Source organism: Puma concolor, chromosome C1 (genome assembly GCF_028749965.1).
Source record: "Puma concolor isolate L17-30 chromosome C1, mPumCon1.1.hap2, whole genome shotgun sequence".
Lineage (NCBI taxonomy): Eukaryota > Metazoa > Chordata > Mammalia > Carnivora > Felidae > Puma > Puma concolor.
In genome coordinates, this window is record NC_141674.1 from 78,705,893 (window position 1) to 78,723,946 (window position 18,054).

The 18,054-nt window shown below is 38.0% G+C and overlaps 2 protein-coding genes across 12 annotated transcripts in view; both read left to right on the forward strand.

Annotated features, from left to right (window-relative positions):
- The window catches only part of RPAP2 (RNA polymerase II associated protein 2), a 98,747-nt gene that overhangs the window by 65,665 nt on the left and 15,028 nt on the right, over nucleotides 1–18,054 (forward strand). The gene's annotated exons all lie outside the window — the stretch shown is intronic.
- LOC147578171 (mitochondrial sheath formation-associated protein-like) lies at nucleotides 7,346–13,112 on the forward strand. The gene has a single exon (XM_086717551.1). The coding sequence runs from the start codon at nucleotides 7,464–7,466 to the stop codon at nucleotides 7,554–7,556; it is 93 nt and encodes a 30-aa protein (XP_086573677.1). The 5' UTR covers nucleotides 7,346–7,463; the 3' UTR covers nucleotides 7,557–13,112.

Sequence of the window (18,054 nt, forward strand, 5' to 3'; positions counted from 1 at the left end):
AGGAGTCAGGTGTCTTTTAGTGCGTAGCCAGTTAGGGGGTATATGTTATGGTCCATGGGAATGATTTGGTTATCTAATGAAGGAGATGAATACTTTTTATTACCTAGAAAGAAGAGAAGGTAGAGAGTGACTTCTGGTAATCTAACATGGATATATGCTCTTCCTAGTTTTATGCCCTTGATGTTCTCTAATGGAAAGCTTTCAAGATCATCTCCAAAAATGTCTGCTTTCATTTTATTTATCTGAACTGTCTGTTTCCAGTGAACTATGGCCCACTTCCTAGGCAGAGACCATGCAATAGTATATTCCTCCTAAAAGCTTTCAGTATTCCTATCGTTAAGGGAGTAGCATGTAAGTCCTGAGAAATGGTATTTAAACAAGCTCAACTTGACCATGATCACTAAACAAAAGCCTTCGCTGGATATGGGCAGCCACTTTAGGTAATCATCATACACATAGACACTCAGGAGAGTCACTTCCCTAGGGTACCAGGCATGAATAGAAAGATGTGACTAAGGCTTTTTGCCTCAGCAGATTTTTTTTTTTAGCCTACCCATCACTAACTTCCTTAGAGAAGTTTGTGAGCATACCATGAAAAATGAAGACGTAGTTCCTTAGAAATTTTTTGGTTCTCAGAAGTATTCTAAGGCCTTTCTTCTAACATTTGGTTCTAAGTAGTTAAGACCATATAGTGGAAGATCATTGAAATAACTTTTTTTTCCATATAATTATGGAATTTTTTATATTTAACTGAATTTTTATCAAGATATAATTCATATAACATAAAACTCACTATTTTATAGTGTACCATTCTCTGGGTTTTAGTATATTTGTTATATTATGCAGCTGTCACCACTGTCTAATTCCAAAGCATTTCCATCATTCCAAAAAGAACCCTCATACCTGTTAGCTTAGTCCCAATTTCCTCTTCCCTCATCCCCTGGTAACCACTAATCTGTTTTCTGTCGCTATGGATTCTGAACATTTCATACAGGTGGAATGATATAATATGTGGTCTTTTGTGTGTGGTTTCTTTCACTTAACACAGTGTTGTCAAAGTTAATTAACACTATAGCATGTAACAGTACTTTGTTCCTTTTTATGTCTGAGTAATATTCCATTTTATGGATATACTACATTTTATTTATCCATTAATCAGCTGATGGACCTTTAGGTTGTTTGTACCTTCTGGTTGTTAAAAAACATTTGTGTATAAGTTTTGGTGTGAACGTGTTTTAGTTCTCTTGTGTATGCACCTAAAAATAGAGTTACCATCATATGCTAATTCTATTTAATCTCTGAGGAACTGCTAGCCTGTGGAACAGTGGCTTCAGTGTTTTACATTTCCACTGGCAATGTATGAGGGCTCCATAGATTGAACTATAAAGGTCTTCTCTTCTTGCCTCAAAGCCAGTAGTCATTTTAGAGGCTTACATTAACAGTTTTTCCAAAACTTAAATATGCACATTTTGATTGATTTTAGACCTTCATGGACTTGTAATATCTATTTCTTATGTTCTGGGAATTTCTACTTAATATGCAAAATGACTCCCTACGACCGCCCCCTGCTTCCAGAATGACCATAGTGTTGAATATGAGACCATATAAATTGAATGTCTGAATCGTTAACAGGTGGCATATTTTTGGATTCTTCAGTGTCCATAAAATTCTTTGTTTTTTTTTTCCCTCTTGTAAATCTTGGATTTGTTTATCTTATCATGTTTACTATCACAGTACCATTGTCATTGTGAAGTTTAAGTGTTTGTTTACTGATGATTAAACAATAATTAGATTATTTCTAAACCCCCCCCCCCACATATTTATTGCTGAGAGATATTTTTAAATTGAAGTGACTTTAGGAATCCAGATCTTTTCTAAAGAAAAAATACTTGTTTAAATTTTTAACCAAAGCCTACTTTCCTCAGTGATTTTTCCCCTCAGAATCCCTTGTAATTTTGGCAAGTTTATAATGGTTAGTGTTTTTATCCACAAGTAGCTGAGAGTCCCCAACCTCAAGCCACAGTTCACTAAGGATCCATAGCAAAAGGGTGTTCTGTCTAGCTTCCTCATCCCAAGCAGCAGCAGTGGGAACATTGGTGACAGCAAGTATCAGGCAGTACCTGGCCCTTGCCAGTCACAACCTTGACTTGCAGAGTCAGTCTCCACATCTGTCAGTGATATTTTGACATCCTGACTGAGCTCACTGAGAGGACAAGCCAGGAGAGGCTAGGAGTCAAGAGGCTTTAGGACACTGTTACCCTAGCCTCAGGGTTGGGCACTGTAAGAGTGAGATCATGGTTGCATATGGACACCACTGGTTGGTTCCATATCAGTTCTAGGGCATTGAAAAAAAAGTTAAAGCCACTATTCTGAAAGAATTGTTGCATAACAACAATTATGAAGAAAAACTTTTCCAACCCTCATCTACAAAGCTGCTCTATAGGTTTGTCACAAACAGGATTTAGATATAAAGTTTAAAGTCACTATAGCCCAGCCCTTTAAACAAACCTGTATGTAATATATCACTACAAAGTGAGTTACAAAGAACTTGTTTGCTTTGAATTAGAAATATCAATGGAAAGCATCCCTGCTTCCTTATTAATAGGTAATCCTAAAGCATTAAATACAAACATTATCAGGACATAAACCATCTGTTATAAGAAAAACATTTTATTTTATTTGGCTGGCATAGTCTTTTATAATCAAAGTTTGTATCTCAGTTTCCTAGATAATAGTTATGAAGTAGAAAGCCCATAATGACATACTTCTTCAGGGTATGTTCTTCCTTTCTACCTATTTTATTTTTCTTAGAATTCCTTAATAGCCTCATCTGCCTCTTGATTTTGGGACTTTAACTTTCTGCCTAGGATAAAAGTAAATGCAATTTAAATGTATGTAAATAATTTTTATTAATCATTTTTAATAAATGTAGTTTTGTTACCATACAGACTACCTTTAGCTACACAAGGGCCTCTTAAAACCCTAAATTCAGTCTCATTCTGGATTATATCCTGGTTTTTTTGTTTTTTTTTTTTTTTCTTGTTGGCAAAATGAGAGGTTAGGCTATATCTGGGTTAAATGAACTTAGCAGTGTGAATTCAACTATGAGATAATATATGTAAGAAATTATTCTAACGCAATAGGCCAAAGGTTACTGAAGGAGACAGTGAGGATGAGTATATTTAGTATAGGAAGCAATTTAATTTTGCTGATAGAGCCATAGTAACACTGCCTCAGTATTATTACTTAATGATCTTAGTCATTAAACTTGCCAAAGAAATGCTTTGAGTGATATGGCTAGTCACTCTGTGGAAAGATTACAGAGCACTCATTTAAGTCACTGGGAGGAACACACCCCCCCCATCCCCCACCCCCAGGATTCCTTTACTGTCTTTCTACCTCAGAGTGACATTATATTAGCTGACATTATATTGCTTTCTTCATCAAAGCTGAGGAAACTGCCCTGTACAAAAGGAAACAATGGAGTGGTTTAGTACCTCAGCATTATACTTAACAGTAGTGAAAAGCAAAATAAAATGCGTAAGCTGATTATTTTAATGTAAAAATATGTTTTAAAACTAATTATGCTTACAGAATCATCACTACAATCTATGGACCTCTTTTCCCTCTTCTACATTATCCTTTACACTTTATGTGGGAATAAGTGCTGTCAGTGAATAAGGATGTCTAGAAAGAACTTTGATGTGAGAATTTCGAATTCTTTGTTCAGATCACATTTAAGGAAATGTTTAAAGTGGTTCTAGAGTAATGTTTTCCTTTTTTACTTCCTACTTTTTTTTTTATTCACTGATGAAAAGATCTCAAGTGTTCATTGATAAATCTTCTTTGAACTAGATATTGTAGGGCGACCCGAGTTTCTTCTCTGAGATAATATCATCTTATTATTAGCTAAAGAATTGATAAGCACCTGCTTTGTAGCTCTGATTTTTCTTCTAAAGAGTTGGTTTAGTCTTTTTTTTAAATGTCTATAATACCATGCCATGACAATCAACATAAGTAGAACCCATATATACCAGAGAAGGAAATGAGACCCACACTTTGTTGTAGCATTATAACTATAAATTAGTGTAGAAGCTGGCATCTATGCAATAATTGAAAAGATTCCAAATAGTTAGAAATCTGAATTTAAAAATAGACAATGTTTATTGAGCAGCTGCTTCTGGTAAGACTGTCTCTTAGTCTCTGTGGGGGATACAAAGGTTAAACAAAGCCTCTGCACTGAAAGACTTTACAGCCTACTGGATTTTGAGGAAAAGGGGATATGAATGTGTACAATAAAAAGTTAAATGTATCATATGGGCAAAAAGGAAGCATAGACTTGGGAGTTCCAAAGAGACTAAAGATCTGGACTAAAAAGATTTAATAAAAAAAAGGAAAGTTTCATAGCAGCGGGCTTTGTGTTGACCCTCCAAAATAGAAAGGGTGTCAAGAAATAGAAATGAAAGGATGAGGGCATTCTGGAGGTACTTCTAGCATGAAAAAAAAAAAAACAAAAACAAAAAGCAAAAGGATTTCTTGAAGAGTACAAAATAACTGGAAAGAGTGATTGGAAAGTTGGGTCTATTACAGAGATCTTTTCATGGCAGATAAACTTACTTCAGTGGAGAGTGAAAGTCATTTTTTTTTTTTAACATTTATTTATTTTTGAGAGAAAGTGTGAGAGGGAGAGGGGCAGTGAGAGAGGGACACATAGAATTAGAAGCAGGCTCCAGGCTCTGAGTTGTCAGCACACAGCCTGACGTGGGGCTCAAACTCACGAGTGGTGAGATCATGACCTGAGCTGGAGTTGGACGCTCAACCGGCTGAGCCACCCAGGTGCCCCGAAAGTCATGTTTTAAGTTTTGAGCAGAGTCCTGTCATGAAGCCCGTGCTTTAGGAAGGTCAGTCTTGCAGAGATCTAGAGTCACATCTGATTGTGTCTTCTACCCTACACCAGTATCTCATCCACTTCCAATTGCTCTTAAAGAAAAACTTATTACTGTGGCCTCTGTGGCCCTGTGCAGTACAGCCCCTTCTTCTCCAGCCTCCCCTCACACCACCCTACCTTGTTCTTCTCCTTCCCAGCACACTGACCCTCTTTCAGCCCTTCTCATCACACTCTCTCACCATAGGACCCAGGCTGTTCCCTATGTCCAGGACCTTCTTCCCTCCCCTCTTCGTTTCGTTAATTCCCCTTTATCTTTTAGAACTTGAGGAAGTGTTTCTTCCTCAAGAAATCTTTCTTGACTTCCCTGACTAGAGCAGGTATCTTTACAAATAGGGTTGTTGTTGTTTTGTGTTTTGTTTTGTTTTGTTTTGTTTTTATAACACCATGCACTTATCTTTCCTACACTGTTCTGTTTTCAATTTTATTTATTTTTTTTTTAATTTTTTTTTTCAACGTTTATTTATTTTGGGGACAGAGAGAGACAGAGCATGAACGGGGGAGGGGCAGAGAGAGAGGGAGACACAGAATCGGAAACAGGCTCCAGGCTCAGAGCCATCAGCCAGAGCCTGACGCGGGGCTCGAACTCACGGACCGCGAGATCGTGACCTGGCTGAAGTCGGACGCTTAACCGACTGCGCCACCCAGGCGCCCCTTCAATTTTATTTTTAATTGCCTGACTACTTGATTAAAATCTGCCTCCCTCATTCAACTTGAAGATTTTAGGGGCTGGTTCTTTGTCTGATTTTATTCACCATTATACACTTAGCTTTGTGTTTAATTATAGATTCACAATAAATATTTGGCAGTGAATGAGTGAATGTATGAATGAGGTTAATTAGGAAACTATCCTTCCTTGCTCTTTGTTGACCCCTTCCCTCCTGCCTACAACTGCTTACTCCTCTTTAAAGCTTAAAAAAACAAAACAGAAGAAACAATTTTATCCTTTGTTCTTAACCTCACTGACCCCCTCAGACTATCATCCATTCACTGGACAAACTTCTTTAAGAACTAGTGTGCTGTCAGTGATTCCAGTGGTTTTCCTTAATCTCATGCATTCTCACTCTTGCCCACATCATTTATGAAATTGATTTTCTCCGACTCCACTAGTAACAGCCTAGTTAACCAAAGAGCAATGAGGCAGTGAACTAAAATGATTACAGTGAGAATTAAATGGGAGAGACCTGTAGATGATAAGAGACATTACAACTCGAGAATCGACAAGTTTTAGCAATGTGGGAAGTGGATAAAAAACAATGTCAAAATATAGGCACACTTCATTTTATCAGGCTTCACATTATTGCACTTTGCAGGTAATTGCATTTTTTACAGATTGAAGGTTTGTGGCAACCCTGCACTGAGCAGGTCTACCAGCACCATTTTCCAACAGCTCGCCATCTGCTCACTTCGTGTCTTTATGTCATATTTGGGTGATTCTCGTAGTATTTCAAACTTATTATTATTATATTTACTATGGTGACCTATGATCAGTAATCATGACTCACTGAAAGCTCAGGTTATGGCATTTTTAAATTATTTTTTAATTAAGGTGTATATGTTTTTAGACATAATACTGTTTCACATAATAGACTACAATACAGTGTAAACATAACTTTTATATGCAGTAGGAAACCAAACAATTCATTTGACTTTATTGTGATACTCACTTTCCTGCAGTGGTCTAGAACCAAACCCTCAGTATCTCCTCAGTATGCCCATATTAAGACAGATGACTGGGAAAATACTGGTGCCTTTAGGGGAATGGGTAGGGGGAACTAATTTTAAGAGATGGTGCATTTGGGGCACCTGGGTGTCTCACTCGGTTAAATGTCCAGCTTCAGCTCAAGTCATGATCTCACGGTTCATGAGTTCGAACTCCACATTGGGCTCTGTGCTAACAGCTCAGAGCCTGGAACCTGCTTCAGATTCTGTGTCTCCCTCTCTCTCTGCCCCTCCCCAACTCACACTGTCTCTCTCTCAAAAGTAAACATTTTAAAAAAATTTTAAAGAAAGAGAGAGAGATGGTTCATGTGATTCAATACCTGCTCTTCAAGCACTGAGACTAATCTTGTTCAGTTTAGGGTTCAGGCAGATTATTTAGTTGGGTGGTTCCCCAGTTAGGTAGTTGAAAATGTGGAATTGGATCTAAAGAATGATAAGGAGTTCACCCATGTCCAATGCCCAGGCTTAGCAGCCACTCTGTCCAGAGTTGGACCAGCACCCTAGCGTGGACCCTGAGCACTGTGGGAAAGGCATTAGCACCCAGGGGCCACGGCACAGTTTGCTGGAAGGAAACTTGGGTACATCTGTAAGGAGAGGAATAGGATGGACCTGAGGAGAAGCAGTACAAGAGGGCATTGTGGATCCTTTGGAACCAAGGACTGGAATGCACATGTAAGACCTCTACCAACTGAGGGTTTCACGAGCACACTCCTTTGCCAAAATCTTGGTGAATAGCCTTTCACTGTACAATTGTGTCTTAGACATTGTGTTACTTGTTGTCATCGTGCTTGGCTGGATGCTTTTTGTCTCACTTGCGTGTTACATGGGCACATTTCCAGAGTTCATGCCTCCAGCTCTGAAGTGGAAAGAGAAGTGGCCTACTCAGTAAATCAAGGCATGACTGAGGAGCTGGACTTTGGATGAAGAACCACAACTATAAGGGTTCAGGATACTTATATCCCCCAGGAGGGACCCTGGTGGAAATAAGCGAAGTTGATCCTAAAGTAATGCAGCTCTGAAGCTCACCTGACCAGCTGTACAGTTCCCATTGTTGCAAATCATTTTGTCACATTTTATGTAAAAAGTTAACAAACATTAAAAAAACAGTGGTAAGGAAAATCAGATACCTAGATTTTGGAGTAAGCACTGAAATGGTGACTTGGCAGAGATAGAGGGTGTTAAATGTGGAGCCAAGATGAGATAGAACCTGTGGAACAGCTGCATCCGTGCCAAGGATGCCTAAGCACTACAGAGATAGCAGAAAGAGAAGGAAAATGGGCATTTTTGAACATCAGCTATGGGCAGCACCATACTAGGTTCTTTACATACGTTATTTTATTTGATCTTCACAATCCAGTGAGAGGTCAATAGTGGTGTCCCACCTCCCAGAGGAAGAAACAGACTCTTGGAAAACAAGTACTTTGTCCAAGGTCACACCTGGGACTCATACTCAGACCTTTCTGACTTGAAAATGCGTGTGTTTTCCTCAGCACAATGTACTTCAGAAAGGTATGTATCCAACCAGAACACTGTCAAGGAATCCAAAGCAGGTGTGAGGTTTAAGAAAGAAGTGGTAACTACGTTTCTGAGAACCAGGTATTTATCCTCTGTTGAAAAAAAGGCTATGGCTTTGGCAACTAGGTAGGTGACCTTCAAGAAAGCAGTTTTGTTAGAATGATAGGCATTGAGACCAGATTGCAAGGGTTACTGTAGTAGACAGTTGTAGCATATGTTGACCATTCTTTTCATATGGTAGCCAGAAGAGGAAAGGGAAGCAACTATAACCTGATATGACATGGTAAATCTTCAGAAAACTTCTCAGGATAGTGGAGGCTTGGGCATGTTGGTGGCAGGGGGCAAGGAGATGTTAGGCAGAATTGGGAATACTAAAAAGATACAGGGTAATTGACAGGATACAACCCATGAAGAAACTGGGAATGTCATCAAAGGCAAATTTGCCTATTAATTTTTCTTCTCTAAACCCTGTCACCCACCTCTCTTTCCCACTTTTTCCTCCACATGTTTCTCTCTCCTTGCCTTGAATGTAATATTTGCTAACATTCTGCTTCTGTACAAAAGTGAATGAACCAAACCTTATACATTTCTTCTTCCAAAACCCATATGGGTATTATTGCTCCATTACTTGCTCCGATTGTTATCCCCCTCCACCACAGGTCAGTGATCTTCCCTAGGAGAATTAATTTAAGGCAGCTTTTCTAAGCTTGACCTAAATACAGCCACTATGTTTAATTCTGGTGACTAACTTCTTTTTCATATTCATGATTTTTACCTTCCCTTTCTTCTCATCTTTCATGATCCACAAATCATTCCTGGGGACTTATACGTGTACTTCATTCTCTCTCACACACACACACACACACAGACATGTTTCCAAATGAAAATAAGAGGCTTTCCCTTCATCCAGACATTTTTGTTTGGACAATGTGTAAGCAGTAGTAAACCTGGAAAGGTGCCTACAGTAAGTGAAGTGAATTTGAAACTGTTTTCTTACCAAAACATAATCTCCTTCAGCCAAGGACAGTGTCTAGATGACTTTTGTCTCCTTAGTGCCAAGCACTCGACATCTCAATCTGGCACTTATTAAGTAAAGTACTCAGTGAGTATTTGTAGAATAAAGCAAATGAATGGAGGGATAGGAAAGACTTGGATAAATTATTATTGATGTTATGTACTTAAACACAGAATTGGTAGCACTGGTAAAATTGCATTGCACAGGAAAAACAAAATAGTTGCTTACGATTATGGGTGAAAGGAAGGACAGTGACCCTGTGTCTCTGTAATGATTCATATTTTCCAGGGTGGGTAGTCTGATAAGGGTGTGACTATTTAGCTTAAAAATAATTGCTACTTTTAACCAAATCTAGCATTGCTTTTTTGCAAATAGATTTTTATAAAATCTTGAATAAAATTAATGAAAAACAAAGCTAGATATAAACATGAGATTGTCTTTTAACTCCTATCATTATAAAATTAGTGAACATTTAAATTTTTTAAATGTTTCTTTGATTTAAAAACTTGATTGATTTCAAATACTGCTTTTCTCTTACCTTCCATGAACTTACTCTTTTATCTTCTGTGGACTGATAAATGATAAAATGGAAGAATCAGTTATAGAGCAGTTAATCATCAAGTATAGCATGGCACTAAATCCTTTATTTATCTGGTGCATCACAGACACAATTCTGGAGAATTCTTTAAATGTTTTACATGTTGGTATTTGTTCGTTGAATTGGAAGAATTTATCAAATATTAATGGGTCATAATGGAAAATTTTACTCTAGAGGCAAACTCTTTCTTTAACTAGCTTTATGAATGTATTTTATTAACTAATCTTGCAAACTTGAGTGAAAGTTTTAAGGAGAAAAAATGATTATTCCCAGGTGTATCGAGTGTTTGTTAAATTCAAGATCCTAACTGCCTAGTGTGTTTTTCCTCTGTTGTCTTTCAATACTTCCGTGTAGATTGTTTATTATAGAGACTTAACACCTTTTTAATATTCTTCCTGCCTCTGACTTTTCTCATTCTGATAGTTCTAGTTAACACTAAAGTAACATAGTTCTTGGAGGCAAAATTCAAATGTCTCCATTTTACTCCGTGTTTAAGTATTTTTATAAAGCTTTAGAGAAGATTTTAAGGCCAAAGGGTAAAACGAGTCTTGATATTATATTACTACTGTTTGTGTTGATCCATTATCCATTTTGAATGAGGAGTTTGAGAGTTAGCTTTCTTTCATTTTAGTACAACTAGAAAAGGTATACTCTGTCTTAAAACATGGACATATCAAAATAGACAAGTCTTAATACTGAATATTCCAGTGGAGCAGAAGTACCTAGAAAACTACTACAAACTGCTTGGTGAACACCTACGATTTCTGTGGAAGTGAAACCATGTTCTAGTAACTGAATTACCTGTATTATTTCTGAGTTCTATTTATTTACTGATTTTTTTTTCCGTTGAGTTTTTTGGGCCCCACATTATGATGTTGTTTATCACATGAAGGCTTTTAATTATAGTGAGTGGCAAATCAGCTACACTGAAAAAAATGTTTTGTAAGAATAAAGCAATCACCAGGTTATAACTAGTATTCTTACGATTTCATTGCAGAGAAATATGTTGCTCATCTGACAAGAGATTTACAGAACTTTCACATGCTCCCAGTTCCCAAAACTATAAAATTAAATGCCACTAACAAATTCTCTGCAGCTAAGGTTATACATTACGATATATGGTTTACCCTTGAACAACATGGGGTCTAGGGCACTGACCCCTGCCCCCTCTAGTCAAAAATCCACATAAAACTTTTGACTCCCCCCCCCAAACTTTCCTAATAGCCTGCTGTTGACCAGAAGCCTTACCAGTAACATAAGCAGTTGATTAACACATGTTTTATATGTTGTATGTGTTATGTACTGTCTGTTAAAATAAAATGAGAGAAAAAATTATTAAGAAAATCATCAGGAAGAGAAAATACACTTACAGTACTATGTGCCTTATATTAAAAAAATATGCGTATAAGTAGACCATGTAGTAGTACAAACCCACGTTGTTCAGGGTCAACTGTACATTAAAAGTAGGAATAGATATGTATTCTTTACCCAAGGGGAAAAAATGTACATTTGGAAAAAAAAAAAAAACTCTGTACATAATTGGAAGAAATACATAATCCTTTATATCTGAGATTAAGATGAGGAAGTAGAGTCAGCAAATGTTGATTTCTCTTTTGAGAAACTTTATGATAAGGGTAGGAGAGAAACTGAACAATTTGTTTTGAAAGGACACTAAAGCATGTTTAATAGGGTGTGGAGAAGGAGCCAGGAAAGAAAAATAATCTGACATTGAGAATGAGATGGAGGGGTAGATATATACCATGGAATAGGGTCACAGAGGAGGCACAAAGAAATGGGATCATGGTCACAGGCAGATGGAATAGCTTAAATAGATGGAAGAAAATAAGTGAAGAATAATGTGGCTGTAGATAAGTTTGTAAGTAGCAGGGAGAGACTGTTAATCATGCCTGACAACTTCATTTTTCATGAACTAGGATATGAGGTTGTGTTCTCAGAGTCAAGAGATGATGGTTGAGTAGAGTGAAAATAGTGGTACCAGAGTAGTCATTAAGAGGATCTGGAACAGGACCTATCCCAGGGCCAGAGAAAATCGACAAGTGACACTGAGTGTTCAGAAGTGGCCAGAGATCATGGATTTGTAGTGTTACCAGTCTCCTTCCTGCCACTCCCTACCCCCAGTTGTTGGGAGTCAGCCATGCTGCTGTAGGTGTGGAGAAAGCCAGCTGTACCATTGATCTCAGCTTATAGTTACCATGAATAGGAGAATTAAGGATGCAAGAGATTCAGAAGAGTGCCGGTGAAAGGTTCAAGAAATCACAAATATAATTGGTAAAGGATAATGGAGTTATCTTAGGAAGAAAATTGTTCATCCCAGTCGAACATTACTTGTATCTGTTCCCCCAAAGTTGTATCTTCAGCTCTGACATTTCTCTTAAGTTGCAGACAAAACTTTATTTTTTGCTGGACATCTGCATTTGGATATCCCTCAGGCAATTCACAGTGTCAAATCTGAGATTTGAGTTCATCTTTGAAAAGTCCCTTATTTCTTTTGGTGACATTTCCATCTTTGTAATTATCCAGAATTGAAAGCTGACTAGTTGGTGCTTCTCTTGCCCTTATTTCCCATCTACTCAGTTGCTCAGTCCTGCCTTTGTAACTTCTCTTACCCAGTTGTTTTTCTCCTTTCCCAGTACTGCTGACTTACATCAGGCTTTCATTACTTGCCTAGACTCCTGCAATGAGAGCCTTCCCAAACAGGTTTCCTTGCGATGTGTCTCTACTTTTGACTAGTCCATCGTTTCTCCGCCTTTAAGAATCATTTCACGATTAGGGCAGGCCTTTGTTCAGAAACCTAGTGATGCCCCATTTCCTACCATGTAATTTTGCTTGAAATTCGAGGCTCTCTTAAAGTGGTCCCAAACTGCCTCTACAACTTATTCTTCTGTGTTCTTAAATTGCATCCACTGTTTCCCCCCTACAAACATCTTTGTTAGCACTCTGAACTGTGTTTAAAATGCCTTTCCTCTTGAGATCTGTCTGTCCTAGCCTAAAGGCCCGGTTTAGATGTCACTGCCTCCTTAGAAGCCTTCCTTAACGTCCCAGAGGTAGAAACATCTTCCTTGTATAAATTCCTATAGATGAGACCATCCTTTGTGTCTGTATTAGCTTCAACTTTGTTATATAGCTGTTTATGCAAAAATCTCATTTCCCTTGCTATTTAGTTTCTTCCAACTGTGTAAGTAACAAGTGTAACACATAATCAGAATTGCACAAATTTATACAGTTCAGAAATTTACAGTGGTTCTCAATATTAGTTGTACATTGGAATCACATTGGAAGCTCTTTAAATATATCAATACCTGGGGCGCCTGGGTGGCACAGTCGGTTAAGCGTCCAACTTCAGCCAGGTCACGATCTCGCGGTCCGTGAGTTCGAGCCCCGCGTCAGGCTCTGGGCTGATGGCTCGGAGCCTGGAGCCTGTTTCCGATTCTGTGTCTCCCTCTCTCTCTGCCCCTCCCCCGTTCATGCTCTGTCTCTCTCTGTCCCAAAAATAAATAAAAACGTTGAAAAAAAAATTTTTTTAAATATATCAATACCTGATTCAAAGATTTTAATTCATTGGTCTGGGATGGGGACTCGGCATATGTATTTTTTAAGTTACCCAAGTGATTATAATTTGTACAGACAGAATTGAGAACCGCTATAGTTAATTATAGGGCAATTATTAGTGTGCTAGGGCTAGGCTGAATCAGTTGATTGAGCTATGTCTGCTAGGATTTACTTGCTTCAAGGCACTTCTTAACTTTCTTCTGAAGTTTTCAATTAGTTAATGGTGTTGGAAGGTACTTTTTGGCTGTCATAGAGAAAAGATGAATTAGAAACAATAGACTTGTCAGTTTTCATCAGCACATTTTATTTTGTAATGACAGATTTCAGAAATTATTTGAAGAGCATATACCAACTGGGCCTTTGAAATAATAAGGTATACTCAGTTCTTAAAATGAATCAGACATGTGAGTTTGTGTGGTATAGTGGTTAGAAGTGTGGACTAGTGGGAGTTCTTCTGGGTTATTTGCTCATCTCTCACTGACTGTGTGACCTTAAGAAAGTCACTTGGGCCTCACCTTAGAGTTAACACTTGCTGCAACTTCACAGAAAGGTTAAAGACCAACCAGTTAGTTTCATAAAGAAAAAAAAATCCTTTTACAAACTTGGAAATCACTGATGTTTCATATGTTTGATTCAGGAGTTGAGATCTTGCCACAAAGGGAATAAGTGGGGAAAAGAACTGGCATTTCTTCAAGGGAAATGAATTCATTTGCTCTACTTTAGAAACCTATCCACCACCCATTTTAAAGTATCTGAATTCCTTTTCAGTTGTAAAGCCACGTTTCCTGTCTACATAAAAACATCACCAGCAGTTTAGGAAAGTGCCATGAAGTAGTACCTCTGCCCAAGACCCAGTCCATTTTGATATATGGGAAAAGAAAAGCTGTTCCTCAGGGATGGCTTTTTGGTTCTTTCCCTGTGCCTAAGTGTGTTTTGTTAACTTCAGGGAGGAAGCCAGGGGCCACAGATTACAGAAATGTTTTTACAGAGTCATTGACAGAATTGAATATTCTTCTTCATTCTCCCTAATAAGAAATAAGCAAGGTGGAAAAAGAGTTATGTTAAATAGGAAATCCTAATTACTTACATGCCAAGGAGCCCTGAATTATACAGATAAAATTCCTTTTCAAAGTTTATACCAGAAATTTCTTTTTAAAATCTGAGAGGTGCATTCTGCAAAATGCCTTGGGTTTGGGTGAACCCTCAAATTTCTGAAAATAGATGACATTTTGACCCACTGTGTTACACACTGGTCACAGCTTTCTTTTGTTTCAGTTTTGAGTGTGCGTGTGAACAGACAGAGGTATTCTGGTTTAATCCTTATCATTTAGCACTTGTTCATGTAGAAAAGGAGAGAAAATCCCAACTCATTTTTTTAGTAGAAGATAAAATGTGGATGAAATAACAACTGTTACTCAGGAAGAAAGGAATAACAAGACTTCACGGGTAAGCAAGATGCCTTTGTGATAAAGGTGTCCAATTTTAGCACTATTCTTAACCAGTATGACCCTGGATAAGCCCCTTTCCCTGTCCAAAGCCTCAGGTACTTCAGCTGTCAAAAGAAAACTTGGTGGATAGGTTGAGACTAAATCACACTTGAGGAAATTAAGTGAGTGGTATAGACTTATAAAATAAGACTATGCAGTTAAACTTCATCTTTTAGAGTCTACACTTACCCAGGCCATTATTAATAAAGACCTTATCTGTTCCAGAAGACTTTTGGTTTTGTTTTATTCTAAGCCTCCCAAGGGTCAAGTATTGTAGTTATCTGTTCTCTTGTAACTGGCAAAGTGACAAGCCAAGTACCTGTGCATGCTGCTTACCTTCTCCTTCCCAGCATTAACTTCTGAAGGATAAGAGTGAGTGTTTAAACATTTCTTTTAAGCCCAGCATTATCTTTTAGCAGTCTCTGCATGTTCATCACCTCTATGCGTGGTAATCAGCAGAACAGGTTTCCCTACTGCAACAGAACTCTGTGTGAACCCAGTAATTTCTCAAATCTGATAGGTATAGAAAAGTATGTGGCTTTTCACTTCCTGTCCCTTCCTCCAACCCCAAACCATGCTTTCTGGTGACATTTATTCACATAGACATTCTCAAAGCTTTTTCTTAAGACTGTTGACTTTGAGGAGTGTTGTTCAGGGTCATTTTATAGCCTACCAGTTTTGATTCTGTGAGTTTGGAAATCAGTGATAAAGACTCAGTGAGAACCTCTAAGACTTGTTGATTCTCTCCTAGTTTTGAGGGCAAGGTTAAAGGATGTTTGTGCTATATTACTTCAGGCAAGTGCCTATGTGATTTTCACACATTTCACCCAGATTATTCAGGAAAGGATAATCCAGACTGTATCACGATTTCCAGTGTTCCAGATCTGCATTATGTGTTCTCCAGTGTGAATGAGTGCAATGAGTAAAGCAGTAGGTACCACGATGGGGAAGGCCATTTAAAAATTCAGGTTCATTACTGACTTTTATTGCACTGCACGAGATGGATAACAGAGTTCCCTCAGTTGTTTAGCTCTACTGTTCACTAAACCACAGCTTTAACTCTTTATATAGCTTTCACTGTTGAGAGGATACAAACCAGTGACACAATTAGAGGGGACTTCTCAGGCATAATCAAGCATTTGTACACTTCTTTGGGTGCCTGACTGTCTCAATCAGTGGAGCATGTGACTCTTGATCTTGGGGTTGTAAGTTAGAGCCCCACGTTGGGTGTAAAGACTACTTAAAAATAAAACCTTAAAAAAAAGTTTGTACAGCTCTAAATCCTTGGCTATAAGAGTTTTTCTTAAATGCCACTTTCTAATTAAAAATATCTCTCTTGTTTCAGATGTCAGACTTTCAGAGTCCTCTCGCTACTGTGTATAATTCTTTTAACCAGATGTTTGATAGCTCAGTAATAACAAGTGGAAGGTACTTGTTCTAACCTGACTTGCATTCTCTCTCTTTGAGGTGTAGCATATGTGAAGCTGTCAGCTAAATAAAGGTCCTTTCAATAAGATGCAGTTTGCCACTTGGCTTTTTGCTTTTGTTGTTGTACCATTTACCATATGGTAAAGAACTACCTATATAAGGCTGCCTGTCTTTTCAGAATAGAGATTTGAATCAGTGAAGTTTTAAAGAGAAGCTTCCTTCCTTGTTTGTGATTTGTACATTGCAAAGTATTATGTCGTTTTTTTCTAATTATATTCTCCAGCATAGAGACTGTGGTAAGCCATACTTTTAGTGTCACTTTTAGAGGTTTTTATTCCTACTTAAAAGCACTTGAAGGAAATAAACTGAAACATAAAAATGTTTTGTTTTTACTTATGACCAATCACATTTTCTGTTGATTATTTTAAAGGTATTTCCTACATTGGGGCACCCGGGTGGCTCAGTCAGTTAAGTGGCCAACTCTTGATTTAGGCTCAGGTTATGATCTTGCATTTGGTGAGTTCAAGCCCCACGGCAGGCTCTGTACGGACAGTGCTGAGCCTGCTTGGGATTCTCTCTGTCTCTTTCTCTCTGCCCCTCCCCTACTCTCGTGCCCTCTCTCCCTCAAAATAAATAAACATCTAAAAAAAAGGTATTTCCTACATAAAACACATAGTTAGGTACCAACTGGAGTGTATTACTTTTTTTTTTAAGTAGAGTAGTCATTTGGGCTTTATTTATTTTGTTTATTGTGGTGTTCTTTAATATTCACTACTATGCATTTCAGGACTAGAACAGAGGCATGAGTCCCTTTCAATGTGTAATAGGGATTAGAGTTCTTTAGTGAAAAAGTTAGATAAGTGATTAGCATGTAATGATTAATAGTGCACAGATAAGGAGTTAAGAGGAAAGGAGGAGTCTGGGGAGTCAGTTAAATAAAAAAAGGGGGGGAGGGGTATTTGATAAGATTCTGAGATGGTACTTCAAAGATAACATAGACACGAAAGATTTTATTTTGTGGTATCTTTCTGTGAGGTGGGAAGTATGTTGTTGTTTTGAAGTAATGAATTTGGACAGTATATATATTCTGGGGCAGTACATTTTAGGAAAATGAGAAGCTAAAAGGGGGTTTAGGGAAAAATACCAATCTGAATAAGGAGCAGTCAGATGGCATTCATGAGGAAGGATTAAAAGGACTTGGAATTAATTGAGAACTGTTTTCAAGAATATGAAGAAATGACTTTTAAGAGCTTGCCCCCAAAAAAGTTCCATGAAGGAGAAAACAAAATTCTGCAAGAGACATTTAGTTTATATATGAGGAACAGTGTCTAGAACGTAAAGTTTGTTATCCATTGCAACATGGCTGCACACAGAGGTGTAGAATCCCCCTCCTTGAAGATCATGGAGATAATTTATTTATAGTCTCGTGTAAAGAGATCAAATCACTATGTAAAGGAAGGATCAAATGTGTTTTCTTAGATCATTTAACTTTTTTTTCTTTTCATTTTTTTTTTTTTTAATTTTTTTTTCAACGTTTTTATTTATTTATGGGACAGACAGAGACAGAGCATGAACGGGGGAGGGGCAGAGAGAGAGGGAGACACAGAATCAGAAACAGGCTCCAGGCTCCGAGCCATCAGCCCAGAGCCTGACGCGGGGCTCGAACTCACGGACCGTGAGATCGTGACCTGGCTGAAGTCGGACGCTTAACCGACTGCGCCACCCAGGCGCCCCTTTCATTTTTTTTTTTATTGAAGTATAGTTGACATGCAAT